The 24571-nt window shown below is 47.7% G+C and overlaps 1 protein-coding gene across 1 annotated transcript; it reads right to left on the bottom strand.

Annotated features, from left to right (window-relative positions):
• Positions 1–11861: 11861 nt before the first annotated feature.
• On the bottom strand, positions 11862–13480 carry FOXI2 (forkhead box I2). Its single transcript, XM_052661234.1, has 2 exons — positions 12985–13480; positions 11862–12304 (listed from the first exon to the last, which is right to left on the bottom strand). The coding sequence occupies exons 1-2, from the start codon at positions 13478–13480 to the stop codon at positions 11862–11864; spliced, it is 939 nt and encodes a 312-aa protein (XP_052517194.1).
• Positions 13481–24571: the final 11091 nt, after the last annotated feature.

Here is a 24571-nt window from a genome sequence, read left to right as displayed (position 1 = left end):
GTGATTTAAAATAATTATAATTAATATCATTACGTGAAAGACTTTAATCAAAATATAGACAACACGTAAAAACACATGGGCAATGGAAGCAAAGAGATGGAACCTAAGAAAAAATTCAAAGGAAGTGCTGGAAATCAAAGAAATGAAGAATGTCTTTGACTGGCTCGTTAGTAGACTGGCCAAGGAAAGACTCTGTCATCCTCGGAAAAATGTTGGCACTGTTTTTTCTGCAAAAGGTAGATGGTAGACATTTTAAGCTTAGCGGACCAAGGGGCAAAATCAAGGACATTTTGTGATACTTACACAGCAAGAGAGAAAAGAGATTTCCACAAAATTTTACTGATGACATTCGACTTCTAGTACCTAATTACAATAGAACAAAACTGAGGATGAAAGCTAATAGTCTTAAATAAGTTTATATTTTCTAGACATTTTCTGGGCACATTTCTGCAGTTGCTGCTCTCAAACCTGATTTAATGAACTCATCATGAGTAAAAGCAGCTTTTCTTGCCCAGAAACTTGCTTCAATCGCAGGTGCATTTTCATTTTTCGAGTTTTTGTGAAGAAATTCTGCTGTGGTGAGATGGGATACACTTTCTAATTTTTCTGACCATCACCGTGCTGAATGAGGAAATGCTTAGTCTGGTAATGCTGATGTAGAGAGTGTCCTTCCACACGTGTCTGATAAACCTGGTGCCTGACCATAGCAACATCATCCACCCTCTCTTGTGTCTTAACATTGCGACGCATGACGTCCACTTTTCACTTATTTTCCTGTCTTGATATGGGCTTCCCTGATGGCTCAGGGATAAAGAATCCGCCTGCAGTGCAGGAGCAACAGGACACACGGGCTCGATTCCTGGGTTGGGCAGATGCCCTGGAGTAGGAGATGGCAAGCCACTCCAGTTTTCTTACCTGGGAAATCCCATGGACTGAGGAGCCTGGCGGGCTATAGTCCACGGTATCACAAGAGTTGGACTTGACTGAGCTCACATGTGGCTGTTTTGATATAATGGGTATGCATTAGTATCAGGCTTCCCCGATAGCTCAGCTGGTAAAGAATCCGCCTGCAATGCAGGAGACGCCAGCTCGATTCCTGGGTTTGGGAAGATCCCCTGGAGGAGGGATAGGCTACCCACTCCAGTATTCTTGGGCTTCCCTTGTGGCTCATCCAGTAAAGAATCCGCCTGCAATCTGGGAGACCTGGGTTTGATCCCTGGGTTGGGAAGATCCCCTGGAGAAGGGAACGGCTTCCCACTCCAGTGTTCTGGCCTGGAAAATTCCATGGACTGTATAGTCCATGGGTTGCAAAGAGTCAGAAATGACTGGTAGTAAAAAAAAAAAAAAAAAAAGTCTTAGAACATGAACATACACAATCCTTAAGATGCGGGCTACAGCTATTGATTCTGTATCCACCTTTGGGATCTGCAGGGTGGGACCGGGAGAGCCACCAGGGTCTCAGGAGCAGCTCTGGTCTCTGATGCAAGACCAGCACAGCTGTGGACAGGCATGACTGAATGGGCAGGCTGTGTTCAGGAAATCTGTATTTACTGGTGCCAAAAAAAATGTGATTTCATGTAATTTTCACATCATGAAATATTTTTCTCTTATGTTCTTTATAAGTCATTAAACAATGTAAAAGAACTCTTAGTTCATGGGACATACAGAAACAGCTGGTGGGTCAAATGCAGTCATTTGGAATTCCCTGGCTATAATTTTCTGCTCCTTCTCTCCTGTTTGAAACTTACAGATTGTATTTCTACTCATTCAATGACATCCCTTAATTTTTAAAAATTATGCTACTAAGTTCTATTTTATAATAAGAAGAATCATGTTCCTAGTTTTTAAATCATGCCTAAAGAATTATGTTGTTTTATACAATGAAGTCCAAAGATAATGATGTTTCCTTCCTGTGCCTGAGCTTTCTTGGAAATGGGACACAATGGATCAACATCTCTGAAACTGAATTTGAGGACAGAGAAAGTGGCTTTTCTCTGCCGCTCCCTTCCCTGCTCTTTGTTACAAGAAAGGCAGTGTGGATGGTGGGAAAAGCAGTGAGTTTTGGAGTCTGGGTAGTTTAGCTTTAAACCTCGTTCTCCAGCACTCTGCCTCCCTCTGGTGAGTCACTTGACCTCTCTAAGCCTAGCTTTCACATTTGTAAAGCTGAGTTAATACCACCTTCCTTGCTTATCGGCTTTTAGTAGAAGCCATGTCTTTGAGGCCCTTGCTGGCAGTGGGCACTCAGTACCAGGGCACCATCCCTCATGACCCAGGCCTGCCCGGTGCATCTGAGAGGATTTCATTTCCACAGCAGGGGTCTGTGTTCCTACATTCAAAACCCCAGCTCTGCAGCTTTGCTCTCTCTTGAAGCTGGCACCTATTTTGCAGCACGTATGAATGAAGGCTCTAAAGTGAACATCTTGACTTCACAACGTCCGCAGCACCCTGTCTGGATTTACCAAAGCCTTCTCCAGTGGATGGTGCACAGGGCAGGGGTCTCAGCACCAGCTCTTGTCATTCTACACCCAGTTATGCTGAAAGTCTTTTTTTTTTTTTTCAAAGTGTAGATGGCCCAAAGGGAGCCATGGGGTTGCTCTATGAAAGAGCCCAGGTGAAATCTGAGCCAGAGTAGGGTCCCTCCTGAGAGGTCAGAAGAATTCAGAAACATCCATCTTACTAGATACTGGAAAATGTGTGACTTTTTCCTGTTATAAATCTCATTTTAATTTTGTGCCTGCAATGAATGCATAAATATGATATGTGTACCAGCAGACTGACACATTCAAGCCCTGAAAATGAAGAAACATTCCTTCCAGGAATGAAAAAAATTCTTGCTAATGAAGAAATATTCTTGCTGTAGATTCTTATATGTCTTACATTTCTTTACATATCATTCACGTATTATATATCCTAGCCAGACTGAATGAAAAAAAAGGTTAATGATAGTGTATTTCTTAAAATTTGCATTACAAATGATTCTTTAAAAGTTTTCTTCTTTCTTGCCCTTATAATTTCTTTCTTACATTGTATTTTTTAAGTAACATACCAAATTGTTTTTAATTTCACTCAGTTAAAATGCGTGATGAAAAATGTACAATGTGATTTATTCTTCCTGACAAAAATTTTAAAACAGTAAATCAAACAAACCAAAGTAAGTAAAACAACAAGGCCATTCTGTTGTACTCAGGATTCCAAAAAGAGCAGAAAGAATTAAGCTCCAGCTTTCCAAGAATCCTGAAACCGAAACCATTCATTAAAGTATTAATTCTGTTGCCTTGAGAAGTCTAGCTTCCCCTAAACCAACCTGCCCTTAGGCTGCAAGGACTGAAGTGTTCCCAGCCCAGCAGAGTGAGGTCCAGTCAAAGGGCACCCTTTGGTTCAGGTGGAGAAGTTAATGTTCGCCTTAGGCAGAGGCAAACTGCCCGTGCGTGCAGGGATGAGGGCTGGCTGCACCTGATGAGTCGCTGGGACAGATCAGGGCCCTGGGAGCCAGGCAGACACCTGAACATTTCTCGAAGATGCAGTCGAAATTATGAGTCATACACACACTCAGAAATGGTATGGACCTAACAGAAGCAGAAGATATTAAGAAGAGATGGCAAGAACACACAGAACAGAAAAAATCTTCACAATCCAGATAATCACGATGGTGTGATCACTCACCTAGAGCCAGACATCCTGGAATGCGAAGTCAAGTGGGCCTTAAGAAGCATTACCACAAACAAAGCTAGTGGAGGTGATGGAATTCCAGCTGAGCTGTTTCAAATCCTGAAAGATGATGCTATGAAAGTGCAGCACTCAATATGCCAGCAAATTTGGAAAACTCAGCAATGGCCACAGGACTGGAAAGGGTCAGTTTTCATTCCAATCCCAAAGAAAGGCAATGCCAAAGAATGCTCAAACTACTGCACAATTGCACTCATCTCACATGCTAGTAAAGTAATGCTCAAAATTCTCCAAGCCAGGCTTCAACAGTACCTGAACCATGAACTTCCAGATGCTCAAGCTGGATTTAGAAAAGGCAGAGGAACCAGAGATCAAATTGCCAACATCTATTGGATCATCAAAAAAGCAAGAGAGTTCCAGAAAAACATCTACTTCTGCTTTATCAGTTATGCCAAAGCCTTTGACTGTGTGGATCACAATAAACTGTGGAAAATTCTGAAAGAGATGGGAATACCAGACCACCTGACCTGCCTCTTGAGAAATCTGTATGCAGGTCAAGAAGCAACAGTTAGAACTGGACGCGGAACAACAGACTGGTTCCAAATAGGGAAAGGAGTACATCAAGGCGGTATATTTGTCACTCTGCTTATTTAACCTATATGCAGAGTACATAATAAGAAACGCTGGAATGGATGAAGCACAAGCTAGAATCAAGATTGCCGGGAAAAATATCAACAACCCCAGATATGCAGATGACACCACCCTTATGGCAGAAAGTGAAGAAGAACTAAAGAGCCTCTTGATTAAACTGAAAAAGGAGAGCGAAAAAAGTTGGCTTGAAACTCAACATTGAGAAAACTAAGATCATAACATCTGGTCCTATCACTTCATGGGAAATAGATGGGGGGAAACAAGGGAAACAGAGACCGACTTCATTTTTTATGCTCCAGAATCACTGCAGATGGTGACTGCAGCCATGAAATTAAAAGAAGCTTGCTCCTTGGAAGAGAAGTGATGACCAACCTAGACAGCATATTAAAAAGCAGAGACATTACTTTGCCAACAAAGGTCCATCTGGTAAAAGCTATTGTTTTTCCAGTGGTCATGTATGGATGTGAGAGTTGGACTATAAAGAAAGCTGAGCTCTGAAGAATTGATGCTTTTGAACTGTGGTGTTGGAGAAGACTCTTGAGAGTCCATTGAACTGCAAGGAGATCTAACCAGTCCATCCTAATGGAAATCAGTCCTGAATATTCATTGGAAAGACTGATGTTGAAGTTGAAATTCCAATACTTTGGCTACCTGATGCGAAGAACTGACTCATTGGAAAAGACCCTGATGCTGGGAAAGATTGAAGGTGGGAGAAGGGGATTACAGAGGATGAGATGGTTGGATGGCATCACCAACGCAGCGGACACGAGTTTGAGTAGCCTCCGAGAGTTGATGATGGACAGGGAGGCCTGGCGTGCCGCAGTCCATGGGGTCACAAAGAGTCGGACATGACGGAGCGACTGAACTAAACTGAACACACACTCTTTGCCTCTCTCCATCTTTAAGTCTCATTAAGCCCAGACCCTGTGTGAGGAACACAGAGCATGAACCCATTTGTGTCTTTAAATTCTTCCTGCCTTCTTGGAATCTCAGCCTTGTTCTAAGAATGGGATTAAGGTCTGGGAAGAGCAAAGGTGGTAGGAAAAGGTAGCCTGGCAAAGGCCCAGGCATCTTTGGCAAATAAGAACTTGTGTGGCCTTGGAGGTGTCAGCCTGGATTCTCTAGGACATAGTTTGTATTACTACAGTTGCTCTCATGTTCAAAGGGAGAGATTAATCAGCCATTATTGGCCTCAACATCTCCCATCACGTCTCTGGCTTTCCCTATCTGCAGCTCCACACCCCTTGGTGTGCAGCCTGTCTGCACAGGGCACTCTGCGCAACAGTGGTCTCCAGGGCCGTGTCTCCTCCTGTTCTGTATCTGCAGGATCCAGCTGAAGGTCTGGCTCTATGTAAGGAGGAATCAGGCCTGTTACAGGAGACTAGAGGGCCCACGAAGGGAGGGAGAGTGTGCGGAAAGCTTAGGGCACAACTGCCAACTCGCACACTTATTCATTCACTCAACTGCTACCCCCCAGGTATTTGATTAAATAGAGCATGTGACTCCCGCCCACATCGACCCAGGAGAGGACCTAGGCAAGACCAGGGCCTTCTGGAGGTGTGATACAGTCCATCCAGGGGCCACAGGTGCAGAGCAGAGAGACACTTAACTTTGATGCCAGGGAAGGATCCCTGAAAAGTGAGATAGCTCTCAGACCTGAAGGACAGAGTGGGAGGGGTGGGAATGAGGGCAGGTGGTAGGTACGTTCTTGCTGCCACAACTTGACGTAGCTGTGGCCTCTGGGACCACTTAATCTTCCTGAGCCTCAGTTTCTGCATCAGTGAAATGGGGATAATAACACTTGGCTCCCTGGGAAGTCATGAGGGCTTAATGAGATGATGACCAATAAGCAGATAACAGAGTCCTTGTCACCTCGATATTCAGCATTGGAGGGATGCACGGGTGATTCTTGGGAGTAGAGAAAGCCTCCAAGACTCATTAGTTCAATTAGCTCCATATTAAAGAACAGATACAACTCTGATTTTTGTAATGAAAATCTAATTTAATAGTCTATTCATTTACTCTCTGCAAACTGAATGAGATCATTTCACATTCTTGGTGTTCAGTCCCTGATGAGCTTACCAGAGACAGTAGTCAGCTTATGGCAGGTGTCAGGAAATTAGCCTTAAGGAACATTCTTTAGCAAATTTTACATTAGATTAAAAGAGAGAGAGTTCTCCAAGCTTCAACAAATGGATATAGGGATGCACCAAAAGAATCCATACCCAGGGGCCTTGGGGAAAAACCAGCTCTGGCCACATGAGTGGCTGTCTCCTGTGACCCTCAGTTGATTGATCTTCTTCTAAGAGCACAGGATTTGTGTTAAAGTTTCTGAATGACCCTATGGAGAAAGGAGCAGAGCACACTGGCTCCAGCCCAGGGAAGTGCTCAACTCCCAGCCTAAGTCATAAGTAAGTTGAGAACCCGAGAAGGCAAACCAACACTTTCAAGCTTTCAGGGTATAGGAAACACAGCAATGCGGTGATTTGGTATTTGCAGATGAGATGGCTTATGGACTTGATCACAAAGCCTTTGTTTTGGAGCCGAATAGCTGCCATCCAGCCTGTAACTGCTCCCTGTCTTTGCCTTTCCCACAGGGAGGAGGCCTTGGAAAGGGTGTTCACTGCAGGGCTGAATGCAAAGCCAGATGCATAGCTGACACTCAGAAGATTTACTGGACGCATCAAATTTTCCTAGGATGTGTGGCCAGGCCCCTACCGCATTCTGCGATCGTTGCACGTGCTCCTCTCCACCTAAAATCAAACCCAAGTGCAAATGAGATATTCTCACAGTGCTGTTTGAAAATACTGTGCCTCTGAGTATCATGGGTTGGTGCTGTCAAGGCTTTCCCCTTGAGGATCCTGGCCAAAGCCTGGCTCTATGATTTGCGTGGTGTATGTATGTATGTGTGTGTGTGTGTTTGTGTGTGTATGTGTGTGTGTGTGCATGGGCACACTCAGCTATGTACACATGAAGGTGCATTTCTGAGTATGGACCATAAAAAGTTGCGTGTCTATCAAGAGTCCTTTTTAGTTCTGATTAGATGAGTTTCTGAAGGTCATTTAACCTCCCCCCCCCCCTTTTTAAATTGTACAACATTGTGTTGGTTTCTGCCAAACAATAACACAAATCATATCCCCTCTGTCTTGAGCCTCCCTCCCTTCCCCACATCCCACACCTCTGCATCATCACAGAGCACCAGACTGGGCTCCCCGTGCTATACAGAAACTTCTCACCAGCTGCGCACTTTACACACGATGGTGTACCTATGTTGATGCTGCTCTCTCCATCCGTCTCATCCTCTCCTGCTCCCCCGGTGCCCACAAGTCCATCCTCTACGTCTGCCTCTCTGATCCCTTCCTGCAAATAGGCGCATCAGTACCATTTTTCTTGATTCCATATATATGCATTAATACACTGTATGTGTTTTCTCTTTCTGACTTCACTCTGTATGGGGCTTTCTGGGTAGCTTAAGTGGTAAAGAATCTGCCTGCAATGTGGGAAGCCTGTGTTCGATCCCTGGGACAGGACAATCCCCAGCAGAAGGCAGGAATGGCAACCCACTCCACTATTCTTGCCTGGAGAATCCCATGGACAGAGGAGCCTGGCCAGCTACAGTCCTTGGAGTTGCCAAGAGTCGGACACGATTAAGTGAATAACACTTTAACTTTTCTTTGATTCTGTATAACAGGCTCTGGGTTCATCCACCTCACTACCACTGCTTCAAATTCATTCTCTTTGTGGCTGAGTAATATTCCATTGCATATATGTACTACATCTTCTTTACCCACTCATATGTCTATGGACAGCTAGGTCGCCTCCATAATCTGGCTGTTGTAAAGAGTGCTGCAATGAACATTGGTGGTACATGTGTCTTTTTCAATTATGGTTTTCTCGGGGTATAAACCCAGTAGTGGGGTTGCTGGGTCATATGGTAGATTTATTCCTAGTGTTTTAAAGGAATCTCCATGTTGTTCTCCATAATGGCTGTTGGGCAGATGGAGGGACTGTGCCAGGAGAATCCTCTCTCTGGGCCTTGAAGCCCCATGGTGGTACCCAGACCCCATCTACACCTGCTTGTCTCCTTGGTCTTTGAAGTAGTAAAATACTGTGCTTTTGCATCTCGAGGGTAGGTGTTGTAAGCTATGGCTTTTTAAGTTTACATTCTTACAAGTCAGAATGGCCGTCATCAAAAAGCTTCACTTAATCCTTTGACTCAGCTTTTCTATGGACAGAATCACAAAGAACTTCAGACTCTTGTTTCAGTGAAGAGTTACAATAATTAGGTTATTTCATTGAATAAAACAAAGTCACTTGATAACACTGGATGTACTTAGGAAATTAAAGATTAGAAGTTGAAGATGAATATGCCAAGGCAGCATCACCAAAGTGCAAAATTGTATTCATCATAGATGGACACATTCAATATTTAATCCGTATGGGAATCCCTATCTTGAAATCCAGTGCCCACTTCTTAAAATTTCAGCTACTACATTAAAAAATAATACTTTTAACAAATATTTGAGTCTTCATCACATATGCTTCTTTTCTGCCTGAGGGCCTCTTGCCACCCCATTGAAAATTTCCATAGGAGGTAATACCACAATTTACATTATTACTATGCTTTTTGGTTTTCAACCACCTAAAGATTTCCACTACGGTTTGGCAAAATGAAAAGAATTCTTAATAACCCAGTATCTTCCCCCTCTGAAGTTGGAAACATGCCATTTCTTTATTTGAAACTATTCAATGCCACAGAAATGCTGATTCAAATGAAGAACTGAGTGTCTCAATGACACCTGTCGTGTGCCTATACCATCATACCAAGGCACTCTTTTTGGAAAGGTTTGCACTTAGTCTTAAAACAACTTGAAATTTCCTCAAGAGAAAAGCCATAGCTTACAGCGCCTACCCTCGAGATGCAAAAGCGCAATATTTTACTACTTCAAAGACCAAAGAGACAAGCAGGTGTAGATGGGGTCTGGGTACCACCACGGGGCTCCAAGGCCCAGGGAGAGGATTCTCCTGGCACAGTCCCTCCATCTGCCCAACAGCAGCTGGCCCTTTGGCTGTCTACATGCAGCTTGCTCGAGACCTAAAGTCAAATTCCCAAGACCTGGCCCAGAGAAGATATTTAGGTATAAACCGATGACACACTGCTTTGCTTATCTTATTTTGATTTCAGCAGTTTCTTTCCTCTGAGAAAATCTATCTTTGGGATCGTGTGAAGTGGGATCATTTGGGATCGTTCCAAAGTTGACTGCCCTAGGGCCCAGGAACTGCGTTTTGGCTCCCTCCTCCCCCTACGCTGACCCCCTTCATTGTGAAAATACCTCGAGACAAATAAACTGTCCTGGAAATGAGATGGTTTCTGATTCCCAAATACTTTGCATTGCTAGAATTAAACTATGTATTTCTCAGGAAGAATCATCTCTTTGGTTATACCATTACGAATTAATGTATAAAGCAGGAATGGAAGAACTATTTTTCAACATCAAAAATTGATTTTTAGTCAAACAAACTAAAAGTTGAAAGATCTTTGTGAAGTCCTTTTCCGTCTACTTTAACAGAAAAATCATTGTTGGAAGAACAAAAATGGCAGCTTCATACCAGTTTCGAACAGCCATGCAGCTTTGATATGTGATGTTTATATATACATTTATCAGCCAATTTGCTGAAAGCTCCATTAATTGTAACAGTGCGCATTGTACTTTCTCAGTGTTGTCAAGCTTATTTTTAAAAATTCCTTTACTCTGAGTTTCCTGCAAACGCAGAATCTAGACTGAAAATGCTGAAAACACTGGTGAATTCTTCAAATGTACAGAACAGCAGGTACATTCAAGTTTCAGTCTGTTGGTGTTTATTTTTAGCATTTTTGTTAATTAAATAGGCCTGAGAGAAGAAAATTCTTTCCTTTTGTAATGCGAGGATTTTCATTTTCCTTGCCGGGTTTTCTTAAATTGTATTACCTTGCGGGGACCACTTAGGGTTGATTGTCAGTTTGGCAACAAAGTATCACAATAGAGCTCCTACAGGGCTCTCCTTCCCCAGCCTGGCCGCAGAGACAAGATGTGAAGCAGCCACTCTATGTGTCCAGAGAGGCTCAAAGGAACACCACCTGGGGCTCCAAACTCACCTCAACACTTGGCTTGTTCTATTCACACCCAAGTTCCTTCCCTTCCTCTCTTGATCTTTCCTCTCTCTCTCCCCCTCACCCTGCCACCTCCCTTACACACACACACACACACACACACACACACACATCAGGATCACAACTGGCTCAGCCTTAAGAAACCATCAAACCATTGGCATCCTTTCCAGCGGCAGCGGCTGCGCTGGGCCCTGAGGTTAGTCAGTCTTCGGAAAACTGTTGCAGCTGCCTGGATGCAGTGGCGCCACTGGGCCTTGCCAAATCCTCTGCCCTCCCCCAAGTTCACTGGGTCCTCTCCCCGCTTGGCCTCCCCGGGAAGACACCTCTCCTGCTCCCTCAGCGCACAGAGGGTGAGTGTGCCCGCCAAGAGCCCTCTGCTCCAGGACAAACCAATGACCCTGGGGCCGGGGCAACAGAAACTCGAGGAGTTACCGAGGCAAACATGTCTTCTCCCAAAGACTGCTGGCTCCAGAGATGACCTTCTGAGCAAATACAAATGGGGGGAGAGGCTTACATTTGCACGGAAGGCTCAGGGGTGGGGGAGCTGGGGCCCAAACTGGGGGGTGAGGGGTGGGCACGGAGAGGAAAACAGGAGTGGCTTCTCCAGGTGTGAGCTTGGCTGGGGAGGTGTGAGCTTGGCTGGGGAGGCGGGAGGCAGGCAGAGAGGTGGGAGGGGGCAAACCTAAACCCAGCCTGCCACTCCAGGGTGCTAGGCACTGCCCCTGGCTGCCCCCCCACCCAGGTGATGACCTGGCCCTAGGACCCGGTGAGGGAGGTGGGCGCTGAGTGGCAGGGAAGGAGCTGGGGTTCAGGACCGCCTGCTGCCCGCCTCCCACCAGCGCAGCGTCAGCCATCAGGAAGTCCCACTTACTCGCCTTCAGTTCCAGACCACCCTCGATGGCTGATGGCACATGCCGCTGAGGGTGAGGGGACCCGCTTGGCCCCCCGGGGGTGCTCCTGAACCCCGCGGGCTTCCCTGGAGCTCCAAGGAAAGGGCCTGTGTGCCGGGTGGGCCAGGTTGGAAAGGTGGAAAAAAAATCCCACCCAGACGGGCTCGGGGGTCCCCAGGAGCACCTATCTAAGACACCAAAGTATCTTTGAGGGTGGGTCAGGCTTCCCTCGGAAAATCTGCGGTGAGCGCCAGCCTGTCGCCCCTTTCAGATGGAACCCTCTGGGAGCCTGGGAGCGTGGGTTCCAGGGCCAGGCCAACTGGAAGGACAGGGGAGCGCCCACTCGCCCCACCTGGATGGTCGCTGGGTGAGGGGTGCCAGGCAGCGGGGACCCTGGGCCCTGCACCCCCAGCCCCGCCGTGACTCCCGCCGGGGGCGCTCGCGGGGGGCCTTGAGCTCAGCGCCTGTGGTCCCCGCACTCGGGAACACTCCCCGGCCTCCCATCAAACTTCGGTCCCTTCCCGGGTGTAGACGAAGTGACCGACGTGGAAGCCGGTGGCCGCCATCTGCTGGCCAGCGGCGAAGCCGGGCGCGGGGCGGGGGACCTGGGGGCTGTGAGTGGCGATCGTAGTGGGTCTCCCGAAGGAAAAGTCTCCCGCCAGGCCCCCGGCAAAGGGGTTGAAGCCACCAGCCAGGGCGCCCACGGCCGAGGCCAAACTGGAGAAGCAGGTCGCGGCTTCGGGCGCGGGCGGGGACGCCGAGGCCCGCAGGTCCGCGGAGGCGGCGCCCAGGGGCTCCAGATCGGGCGCCCTGGCTCCGGCCTGGCTCCGGGGACCCGAGGGTGAGACTGCGCTCGCCTCCCCCCTCCGCTTCCTTTTCCTTCGGAAGTTCCCGTTGTCAAACATCTTCTCGCAGTTTGGATCCAGGGTCCAGTAATTGCCTTTACCTGCGGAAGAAGAAAGGGACCGGCTCAGAAAAACGGGGTCTGGCTGAGGTGATGGGTGAGAAGGTGAGAAATGGAGGTCAGCTCCAGAGGGATTCCCACCGGCCCCTCCATGAACCCTTACCCCCACCCCAAACCTTGAGGGGACGCTGTGTACCGGATCGGGCGTCCACAGCGAAGGACGATGCCCGAGAAATAGAGCCTCGCCCAGGGCAAGGCCAGAGAGGAGGCCTATGAACTGAGAAAGGAACTCGCTCTCTGGGCATCGCTTCGCCAGTGGGGCGGAGCACACCTCGCCAGGCCTCTCTGCAGCCTCCCAAAGAGGCATCGCTTTTGTCTTAACCTTCGTGGGGGGAGCCGCCGTCATCCCCACTTTAAGCAGAGGGCACGCGCCCCCGAGAGAGGCAATTCCGAAGGCCGCCCCGGCAGGCTAGCTCTCCCGGGCTTCTCCTTCTCGAGAGCGCCCCGAGAATGAGAGACTCAGTTGCCCTGGATGTGAAGTCAGGGCTGCGGTGGCCGGTCGGATTCCTGGAGCCCGTGGGCGGCCCAGGCCGTGTCTCCTCCCCACCCTCCTCCCGCCTCGGCTCCCCTAGCTGGGCAGCCTGGACGGTCCAGGGCCGCCAGGTCCCTCGAGTGCCCGCAGCCCGGAGTCCTGGCCTCGCGAGGGGGCGCGCCTCTGTTACCTGGGTCGTCCTCGTCGCGGGGCACCTTCTTGAAGCAGTCGTTGAGGGACAGGTTGTGGCGGATGGAGTTCTGCCAGCCCGCCTTGCTGCGCTTGTAGAAGGGGAAGTTGCCGGCCACGTACTGGTAGATCTGGCTGAGCGTCAGCTTGCGCCGCGGCGCGCTCTGGATGGCCATGGCGATGAGCGCCGAGTACGAGTAGGGCGGCCGCACCAGCCTCAGCAGCTCCTGCTGGCCGGGCAGGCTCAGCCACGCCAGGTCGGCGCCTGCCAGGGCGCTGGGGGCCGCGAGGAGCGGGCCGGGGGCCCCGTAGGGGGCCGCGGGCACTGGGCCCGGCGCATAAGACGCGGAGCTGAGAGCGGGCGCGTTCAGCCACAGGCGCTGGCCGGCGCCCACTGCGCCCAGATCTCCGCGCGCGTAGCCGGAGGGGCGCGCGGCCGCCCGGGCCTGGCCGTGCGGGGCCGCAGAGGGCCCCGAGGCGTCGCCGTACTCGGCCATGTCCTGCCGCTCCCGGGCCGGGGCGGGTGGCTCGGCGCCCAAGCTCACGGCTGCACCATCCAGTGCGGCCGCCCGCAGCAGCTCCCGGTGTGGCGGCCGGGCCTCGCCCTCCGCCCTTTAAATGCCATCGGGGGCCAGAGCCCCAGGTGAGTGTCGGCGCACCGAGCCCCCGCCCGCGACAGCTTTGGAGGAGTGCTGTCTGCATTCCCGCCCCGGGGTCAGCTTTCCGCCCCGCCCAGGTCCAGAAGCGCTCTGGCCGAGTTACTCTGGTAATTCCCAGACCCCGTGTCTCCTGCGCCGCCTGACCCTGGCACCCCGGGCCCCCGGCGTTACCAGCCCTGTCAGGCCTTTAGGGCCCCGCGGCCCTGGCTGTCCGCACCCTCCAGCAGCCACCGCGTGTCCTCCTTCAGGCCCCAAGGGTGCAGCGTGGGATTCCCCCTTGCTCGCCCGCCAGAGACTCCCTCCCGGCGTCTTGGGGGACACCCGGCAAGGAGCTAAGGCCCGCTTCGTGAGGCACAGAGTAGAGGGGTCGAGGCGGCGCGGCGGCGGAGGGAGGGCGGGAGAGCAGGCCTGGCTGGAAGCGACCGTGGCGCTGGAGTCGTCGGATGTCCCCCGGCGATCTGTTTCGAGGTGGATCAGAGCCCCTGTAAAGGGTGGAGACGCTGGAAGCTCAGGACACCTCGCTCATCTAGGGAGCCCGAGATGCGGCCCGGCTAGTCTGCGCGGTGGCCTTGGGCACAGGCTGCCGTGAGTGGCAAAACCCTCCGCTGGGTTTCCCAGGACGCAGGGAAAACAGGGACGTCCGGGTGGGGCGCCCGACGCCCTCCCGCGTTCCCTGGCTCCCGGCTTCGCTTCCCCTCGCGGAGGCTGATGCGAGGAAGACCAGGAGCCCCTGTACCCCACGTGCCCTCGCTCGGAGGATCGCCGATCAACGTTCAGAGATAATTAGAGGGGCCCCGAAATTCAGCTCCCGCGGTGGTAATACCCACGTTGGAGAAATCGGTCTCCCCTGGAACTTCCCCAGTGTCTCCGCACTTTGGGAGATGAGCAGGGAGCAGGAGGCGGCCCGCGGGTGGGGCTAAAGGTTAGAGTGAAAAGACGGGAGCTCTGCGGGAAAAGGGGGCCACGCTAGAGTTTCCTGTTTCTCTCCGTGTCGTCTTAGGCCGCTCAGGTTGTAATTTAGAATTTAACGTAAAACAACCAGCTTGTGGAACTGTTTCACAAGCAGTGAAAGGGAGGGTCCCTCCATGGGCACACGGGATTCTCCGCTAAGAAGTAACAGCCCGTTGGGAAGTGGTTGGCGAACTACACGCATTTCTGCCTTTGGAGAGAGTAGAGAACAGAAATCCTGGTCTTTTGGCCAAGGACAGGAAAGCAACAGACCCCAGCAGATCACTGAAGTCAGCGCCTCATCCCTCCCTGCGCCCCCTTCTGGAAGATTCCTAATTGATGGCAAAGGCTTAGGAGATGGGAAGGCCTTTCAGAGCACCACCCCCATCCCAGCAGGGATGGTTTAAGAGGGAGGAGGACAGCGGTACCTCCTTCGGGGAAGCGCGCCCCTGATTCTTCCTGTTTCTATGAAGAAACAGCAGCCAGAACCATCGGTCTGCCAGTTAAGAGATCTTCAGAATGTGCTCACAGTGTTACACACACCCTGTCTCGGCAGGCATGACAAGTTTTCTGGGGACTGCCCTGTCTAGGAGTCCTAAATAGGACTGGTCCTCCCCCTCGCGCCTTTAACCCGTCCCCTTTGCCTTTATTCTCAAACGTGGCCCCACCGCCTACTTTGCAGGCAGGTCTTCCCGTCCTTCCTCTGCCAGATTTCCAGGCGCACCTGTTTTCCTTCCTCTGGTCCCCACGGGAGAGGTGTCCCTGCTTCGTCATGCCCTTCTCTCCTTGCTTCTCTTCAGCAGCCCAGCCTCCCAAAGGGTTGTCTCTGTTGGCTGTTGATGTCCCTTCTGTCTGGAGAACACTCTAGTGCGGCCCAGACAGGTGCCCGCCCCCAAGACTCCACTGAAACTGCTCAGACACAGCCTCCAGTGGCCTCTGTCCCCCCGAGTCCAGTGATAGCTTTTCCTCATGTTGCTAAGCTCTCAGCAGCTCCTGACACTTTCTAGAATCAACACCCCCTTCCCACCAGCTTCTAAGCTCTGTCCTCTGGTTTACTTCCTCTTCTCCAGCTCCTTCTCGGACTCAGCTCTATTCCAGGCCCTTTCCTCACTCTTTCTGCTTGGATTACTGGCCCTTAACTCACGGTTTCTCAGCCTCATCACTATTGGCATATTGGGCTGGATAATGCTGTGCCGTCCTGTGCACTGTAGGATGTTTAGAAGCATCTCTGACCTCAACCCACTAGATGTTGGCAATACTGCTCTGCTGAAACAACCAAAGATGTCTTAAAACACTGCCAACTGTTGCTTATGGGGCCAAGTCACTCCTGATTGAAAACGTCTGCATTAACTAATGATTCTGTCATCTTTATCACCCATTTGGATGTCTTCCTCTCCAATACCTTGTGTCGCATGCTAATTTATTATCTTCTACATGAGAGCAGCCTCCAGCAGATGAGAGCTCCTCTCGTCCCCACAGCCACTGAGGAAGCAGGAACTTCGGTCCTACAGCCACAAGGAACTGAATTCTGTCAATAGCAGGAATGACCTCGGAAGAGGACTGAGATCCAGATGCAATAACCAACGCTTTATTTTAGCAGAGCAGAGAAGCTGCCATGCTTTGCTTGATGTTTGACCTAAAGAATGTGAGATAGTGAATGGGGATTGTTTTGAGCTGTTAAGTTTGTGGTAATTTGTCACAGAGCAAAAAATTAAAAATTTAAAAAGCCCTTAAAGATACAACTCCAAAATCAAAAGGGGCATGTCATCCCAGTTCAGTACCCTACCTTTGTGGTCAGAAGGAGGTTCTCACTTCTGATGGGGCTTGTGCCTCCCCTGAGAAAAGCCCTGCTCTGCCCTGACTTCTCACCATCTCCTGTGTAGAACTCCACCCAGCCACTGATGTCCAAGGCTGATTAGTGGGGTCTACATAACTTTTTTAAACATTCAAGATTGGAGAGAACTCGAGGATTTTCTGTCATTGAATAGATCATTTACAACATCAACAAAAGCCGTCCTTGATTTCTGCAATTCTGTCTGCAAAATAATGTCCCAAGCTCCGAAATTAGCTATGGGTTTCCAGTTCCTCCCTCTTGAAGGGGTCGGGTCAGGGGTAACTGTGGCCAAGAGCCTAGACCCAGGTCAAGCAGATTTTGGCTTGAGCCTTACCTCCATCAATGGAACTTAAGTCAATGATTCCATCTCTGAGTTCCATTTTTTTCTACCACCGATGAAGTGCTTTGAGGTATTAGGTTTCTCAATGAATATACATATCCTACTTCCTTACCACCCCATGGTAGTTCATAACCAGAATTTATCTCAAACTCTTATCACTTAGAGAAAAACTGAAGCAACATCCAGACTGTGCAGACTTTCAACCTTTTTCCAACTGACAAATGAAGAAGGTGAGAGCTTTAGCTGCAGATAGACCTGGATTCAAATCCTGGCTCTGGTCCCAAATACCTGAAGGTGTAGGCTGCTTGACTTTTCCAAGTCTTAAGTTTTTCTCTCTGCAGAGTGGGGCTAATACTGCCCAATTAATAGGTTATTAGAAAGACTAAATGAACCATGCGTGCCGAACACTTACACATAAGAAATAAGTGCTTACAGTATAGGGTCTACTGGTATTTTCTCTGTGTCATTCAATCATTTGTTGGTTTGGAGATCATATCCTGAGTTTACAGTTTGTCTCCCTACATGTTAAATACACTTTCATACCAAAAGTGTCATCCACATTCTTAACATGAAACTTCGGAAAGGTTTTATTATAATATCTTTTCTCCAATTTTCCCTAAATAACTTTTTAGCTTTTTTCCTTTCAAATCAGAATCCAATGTGCTCACAAGAGCTGACTTGTACTTGTCAGGTCCCTTCAGTTTCTTGTTCTAGAACAGCCCCTTGGGCGGTGACTGCAGCCATGAAATTAAACGACACTTGCTTCTTGGAAGGAAAGTTATGGCCAAACTAGGCAGTGTGTTAAAAACCAGAGACATTACTTTGTCAACAAAGGTCTGTTGAGTGAAAGCTATGGTTTTTCCAGTAGTCGTGTACAGATGCGAGATTTGGACCACAAAGAAGGCTGAGTGCTGAAGAATTGATGCTTTTGAGCTGTGGTGCTAGAGAAGACTCTTCAGAGTCCCTTGGACTGAAAAGAGATCAAAGCAGTCCATCCTGAAGGAAATTAATCCAGAGTATTCATTAGAAGGACTGATGCTTAAGCTGAAGCTCCAATACTTTGGCCACTTGATGTGAAGAGCCCCTGATTCTGGGAAAGACTGAGGGAATGAGGAGAAGGGGACAACAGAGGATGGGACAGTTGGATGGCATCATTGCCACAGTGGACATGAGTTTGAGCAAACTCCAGGAGATAGTGGAGGACAGGGAAGCCTGTTGTGCTGCAGTCCATGGGATCTCAAAGAATCAGACACGACTGAGCAACTCAACAACAGTAAGAACAGCCTCTACCTCACTGCTCTCAAATTGTTTACTTTTAAACGCCTTCAGGCTTTGACTCTTTGAAAAGATCAGCCCCACCATCTGGATGTGTCTGTTTTCTTATGCTGATATTTAACTTATTACCATATTCCCTCCATTTCCTTTATATAGAAGTTAGGTCTCAAAATCGGTGCAGATTCAGGTTGCATGGATTTTCCGCATCCCCTCAGGAAGCGCACGTGCCGGGTTGGTCCTCTCTCAGTGACTCTGAGCTTGTGTGCATGTTCAGTTGCTCAGTGGTGTCCGATTCTTTGCAGCCCCATGCACTGTAGCCCACCAGGGTCCTCTTGTCTGTGGAATTTTCCAGTCCAGAATACTGGAGAGCGTTACCATTTCCTACTCCAGGAGATCTTCTGGACCCAGCGATCGAATCCATGCCTGCTAAGTCTCCTGCATTGGCAGGTGGATTCTTTACCATTGAGCTAACTCTGAGTTTGATCACTGGGTTAAAGGAGTGACTCTGGAAAGGCAGTTAGGAACTAACCCATGGGGTGATGCTTGGAGATGATAAACGTTCCCTGGTGGTCCAGTGGTTAGCATTCTGTGCTTTCAGCGCTATAGCCTGAGATCAATCCCTGGTGGGAGAACTAAGATCCTACAAACCACGCAACATGCCTCCCCCCACACCAAAAAAACCAAAACACTCAACTCCTTGTGTAAAGTTATCCTTCCCAGGTGAGAATCGCTATTGATTTTATTTTCCATTAATGGCTGCTAGCTAAATCAACTCTGTTGGAAGTTGCAAAATATAAATTTTCTCATTACATCATTCTTTTACATTCACTGTATCATTTTTCTGTAAAACAGAGCTTTCTGTCATCAACTGAATTCATCTGGTTTCCCTGAACTGTATATTTAAAAGACCAGAAAATTGCATGATTTTTTCCGTTTATTGATCTATTTTAAGATTAAGGTGTTGCTAAAACAGTCATCTTAATTGGAAACAGTGTTTTCATTTTGCTTCATTGGATTTCCCTGTGAGTATCATTATGGACTCATAAATGTTTACATATTTAATATTTTAATAAATTTTCATTATTTTTGTGATATTTATATTGTCCACAAGTGAGGCATTGGAAGCCCCTTGGAGCCAGCCTCTGTATCCTTTTGACATGGCCCCAGCAGGCTTTGAACTTTTTTTGCTGTTTGATACAAGCAGGTCTGGGATTATTTTGTACTTTCCTGACCTAGATCTGTAATCAGCTATTTCTCCAGTGGGCCTTGGTTCCTTTTTAGAAGGAATAGTATTAAGAAACTAAAACATATGGCATAGGATGTTTAGGTGGAGAAGGGATAACAGTGCTTATAGAGTTTTCAATGGACAAATATAGGAAATGCATTTTTAAAAATCATGGTTGATATACTTCTTATGAAAGTTTAACCCTTACAAGATTTTTTCTTTTTTAAAATTTTTACTCTATACCTGTGTCTTCTTTCTCTTACAATGGAGATCTGATTCCTAGTAACTTTAGCACAATTAATTCTTGCTTGATCTCACAGCCTACCTCTGTAGTTTCCAATACCATATCTGTATCATTATTAATAGGGAAACTACTGAATGATTTCTCTGAGCTCTTTTTATCCTTAAAATGCATGCAGCCATGAAATTAAAAGATGCTTACTCCTTGGAAGGAAAGTTATAACCAACCTAGATAGCATATTCAAAAGCAGAGATATTACTTTGCCAACAAAGGTCCGTTTAGACAAGGCTATGGTTTTTCCAGTGGTCATGTATAGATGTGAGAGTTGGACTGTGAAGAAAGCTGAGCTCCGAAGAATTGATGCTTTTGAACTGTGGTGTTGGAGACGACTCTTAAGAGTCCCTTGGACTGCAAGGAGATACAACCAGTCCATTCTGAAGGAGATCAGTCCTGGGTGTTCTTTGGAAGGAATGATGCTAAAGCTGAAACTCCAGTACTTTGGCCACCTCATGTGAAGAGTTGACTCGTTGGAAAATACTCTGATGCTGGGAGGGATTGGGGGCAGGAGGAGAAGGGGACGACAGAGGATGAGATGGCTGGATGGCATCACTGACTCGATGGATGTGAGTCTGAGTGACCTCCGGGAGTTGGTGATGGACAGGGAGGCCTGGCATGCTGTGATTCATGGGGTCGCAAAGAGTTGGACACGACTGAGCGACTGAACTGAAGTGAATTGAAGGAAGTATAGTGAAAGGAATATTTTGTAAAGCCCTTTGAACATTTTCTTTTCTCTGTGAGGTCTGTTGCTGTTTTGGCAGATTGTTGAGTTCATTATATTTTATTCCATGTATGTTTAAAGCCTGGAATTTGCTAAGAAGTTGAGAAGCACCTTGGTCATTAAACTACACAATGATTATTTTCTTTCCTGTATGTATTTAGTAAATAGATGTGGTAGAATTCATATGGGGGTTTCTTGAATGTTAAAAGTTATGGAAATACAGTTAGTGGCAATGTGAACTGGTGCAGCCACTATGGAGAACAGTATGGAGGTTATGGACGTTCCTTAAGAAACTGAAAATAGAGCTTGCATATGACTGCAATCCCACTCCTGGCCACATATCTGGAGAAAACCATGGTCTGAAAGGATACAAGCACCCCAGTTTTCACTGAAGCACTGTTTAGCCAAGATGTGGGAGCAACCCGAATGTCCATTGTCAGGGGAATGGGCAAAGAGGATGTAGTACCCATTCACAACAGAATATTCCACAGTCAGGAAAAGAACGAGACGATGCCACTTGCGGCAACGTGAGTGGACCTAGAGAGCATCCTACTGAGTGAAGTAAGGTAGACGAAGAAGGAGAACTATTGCATGGCATCCCTTACATGTGGAATCCAAAAAGAAATGCTACAAATGAACTTAGGTACAAAACAGGAAGAGACTCACAGACTTAGAAAACAAATTTACAGTTGCTGGTGGGGAAGAGATAGTTAGGGAGTTCGGGATGGTCATGTACAATGCTGTATTTAAAACTGATAACCAACAAGGACCTATTGTTTAGCACATGGAACTCTACTTGACGTTATGCGGCAGCCTGGATGGGAAGGGGTTTTGGGGTAGAATGGATGCATGTAAATGTATGGCTGAGTCCCTTAGCTGTTCATCTGAAACTGTCACAACATGGTTAATTGACTATGTTGTTGTTTAGTCACTAAGTTATGTCCAGCTCTTTGCAACCCCATAATTGGCTACACCTCAATATCAAATTCGGAGAAGGCAATGGCTCCCCACTCCAGTACTCTTGCCTGGAAAATCCATGGATGGAGGAGCCTGGTGGGCTGCAGTCCATGGGGTCACTAAGAGTCTAACACGACTGAGCAACTTCACTTTGACTTTTCACTTTCATGCCTTGGAGAAGGAAATGGCAACCCACTCCAGTATTCTTGCCTGGAGAATCCCAGGGACAGGGGAGCCTGGTGGGCTGTCATCTATGGGGTCACACAGAATCGGACACGACTAAAGCGACTTAGCAATATCAAATTAAAAGGTCAAAAGAAAAAGAAAATAATGGCAACCTTTGGGATCACGTAAGGATGTTCTTTGGAAGGAATGATGCTAAAGCTGAAACTCCAGTAGTTTGGCCACCTTATGAGAAGAGTTGACTCACTGGAAAAGACTCTGATGCTGGGAGGGATTGGGGGCAGGAGGAGAAGGGGACGACCGAGGATGAGATGGCTGGATGGCATCACGGACTCGATGGACGTGAGTCTGGGTGAACTCCGGGAGATGGTGGTGAACAGGGAGGCCTGGCGTGCTGCGATTCATGGGGTTGCAAAGAGTCGGACACGACTGAGCGACCGAACTGAACTGAACTGAAGGATGTTCTAATTTTCGTAGTAATATTTATTATCTTGTATCTCTGCAGAGAGGCAGATACTGTCAGACTGAGTGGGACCATGCTAACAGTGGTTGATTTTGATAGCAAGGAACTGTCCGATGGATTCAGGTTTGAATCCTGGTCCCGTCAATTATTAGCTATTTGATTCTGGATGAGTTAACTGGCGCCTTTATTTTCTTCATCAGTAATAGAGTAATAGTAACCATCTCCCAGTCCCTTCCATCCCCACTGGGGCAGAATGATATCAAGCATATAAAGCACTGTGCACGTGTCCTGGCATAAAATCCATGGCAGGGACTGTTACTAGGATATCAAATAATAGTGCTTTTTCTCTCTTCACTAGTTTTTCAAAATTTAAAAAAAATGAATATTCCCTTCCTTCATTGTAGCAAACAAATAGCAAACTCCAATATGCTTGGTGGGACAATGATTTTATTCTCCTTAGAATCACGTAATGACTTTGTTTATTCACCTTCCCTCTTCCCTCTGTAATTATGTGACTGTACTGCCATCTAGTGAAAAGTTGTAGAGTCTATTTCCTCAAGTAGCCCCATTTCATAGAGAAAAATCCCATGTTTATGTTGCAAAATGGCTTCAGTTCCATTGCTTCCTTGTTACAAAGGTAGTGAAATAAACAAGAGAAAATAATATTAATAAGAATCAGAATGCACAGGCATCACTAAAGATGTTTTCAAATGAAAAAAGTAAGGAATAACCTACCCTTCTCAAGGTTTGTCAAACATATTTTTTATGTTTGTATTCATTTTAATGTCAATTTTCATGAGCATTCTCTTGAATATTTTTAACAGATACACATGACTTTTTAACAGGTGAAGACCTTTTATTGACGAGAGAGACCTATTTAAGTACCATGAATATTCCTTTGATTTTTTTTTTTTAATGAATGAGATACTTGGGATGAGTATAACGTCACACCAATCGTGAAGCTAAGCCCGTCCAGTGTAGTGACAGTGGAAGTGTCAGGGAGCCAGAGAAACAGAGCTCCCGTTTGGGTCGTGCATCTCCCATCTTGAGTGACCTTTGGTGGGCAGAGTCCCCCTCTGAGCTTCATCTGTAAATGGCCAGATTGGAAGAGAGTGTCTGTCAGTTTCCATCTGTTGCATCCTGTAATCCTTGGCTATGGGTTTGTGAAAGTGTGGGCTGCTCCTCATGGCTCTGACCAGTGGTGTGAATATCTAAGTCATACGTTTCCTATGAAATGTGTATGGCCACACACAGAGTGAATAGATCAGGTTGGAGACTAAGATGCTCCCAGCTAATGGATGGGACATTTCTGCTCCTTCTTTGCTTCCCACCCAGCTGTAACTCTGAGCTGCATCTCGTAATGACTGAAGGTCAGAAAATCATTTTCTTTTCAGTTTCTCATCTACTTTCTTTCTTCACCTTGATCGGCGTCCCCTGACCCCTGACCACGCTGGTTCAGGACTGAAGTTTCCACGCTAGTCTCCCAGTCGTGTCCAACTCTTGCGACTCCACAGCCCGCCAGGCTCCTCTGTCCCTGGGATTCTCCAGGCGAGAACACTGGAGTGGGTTGCCATGCTCTTCTACAGGGGATCTTCCCGACCTAGAGACTGAACCCTGGTCTCCCACATTGCAGGCAGATTCTTTACGGTCCGAGCTGAATCGGGCCAGCAAATGCAGAAGGACAAAGGGGCTGGGCTTCCAGCTTCTGCCCGAGATGCGGATGGAGATGATGTGAACGTTGAGAGGAAGAGTGCCGTTTGTCCATCACCAGCACTTGGTCTGTCTAGGGGCCACAAAGAGAAGGTCCAGCTCTCATTTCTGGAGACTGCTGCCCCTCGAAGAAGAGAGGTCTCCCAGACCTGGCTGATGCTCAGACTGCTTTTGACTTTTCTCCCATCCTAACCCGGAGTGTAAACCGAGGATGCTTGTGCCGGGAATCAGAAGGACACAAGAGCTCACACCTTGCCTAAGCAGCAGGGAAATCAGCATTTAGGAGCATGGACTCTGAAGCTAGGAAGTCCTGGCTTTGACTCTGGGGCCCTGCTCTGTGCTTAAGATGCTAAGCCTCTCTGAGTTTCATTATACTCGTGTGACACGCATATCACGATACTACCTGCTTCGCTGGGTCATGAGAAGACAAATCAAGTACAGCAAGCACCTGGTTAGTGCTTAACACATTGTGATTAAAGTCACAAATATACATATATATTATCAAATCAAATATATCAATAGGAATAATGCAGTAATCACATCTTTATATTTCATTGCATATTTTGTTATATGTTCTACAATATATACCTATTATATGAACATACTATTAATATATTAATTATTATATGTTATATAAACTTGGGCTTCCCAGGTGGCTCAGTGGGAAAGAATCTGCTTGCCGAGCAGATGACACAGGTTTGATCCCTGGGTTGGGAAGATTCCCCTGGAGGAGGAAATGACAACCCACTCCAGTATTCTTGCCTAGGAAATCCCATGGACAGAGGGGGCTGGTGGGATGCAGTCTGTAGGGTCGCGAAAGAATCGGATACAACTGGGCAACTGGGCACATTATATAAATTATTATACCCTATATTCGGAGAAGGCGATGGCACCCCACTCCAGTACTCTTGCCTGGAAAATCCCATGGATGGAGGAGCCTGGTAGGCTGCGGTCCATGGGGTCACGAACAGTCGG

The sequence above is a fragment of the Budorcas taxicolor genome, chromosome 23 (genome assembly GCF_023091745.1).
Source record: "Budorcas taxicolor isolate Tak-1 chromosome 23, Takin1.1, whole genome shotgun sequence".
Taxonomy (NCBI): domain Eukaryota; kingdom Metazoa; phylum Chordata; class Mammalia; order Artiodactyla; family Bovidae; genus Budorcas; species Budorcas taxicolor.
This window is presented reverse-complemented; position numbering and strand designations above follow the sequence as displayed.

Bases quoted from the DNA above. Each gene is read 5' to 3' on its own strand.
- FOXI2 (XM_052661234.1), bottom strand. From the start codon at position 13,480: ATGGCCGAGTACGGCGACGCCTCGGGGCCCTCTGCGGCCCCGCACGGC. The intron at 12,305-12,984 runs GTAACAGAGGCG...CTTCTTCCGCAG, and splicing joins CCGCGACGAGGACGACCCAG to GTAAAGGCAATTACTGGACC.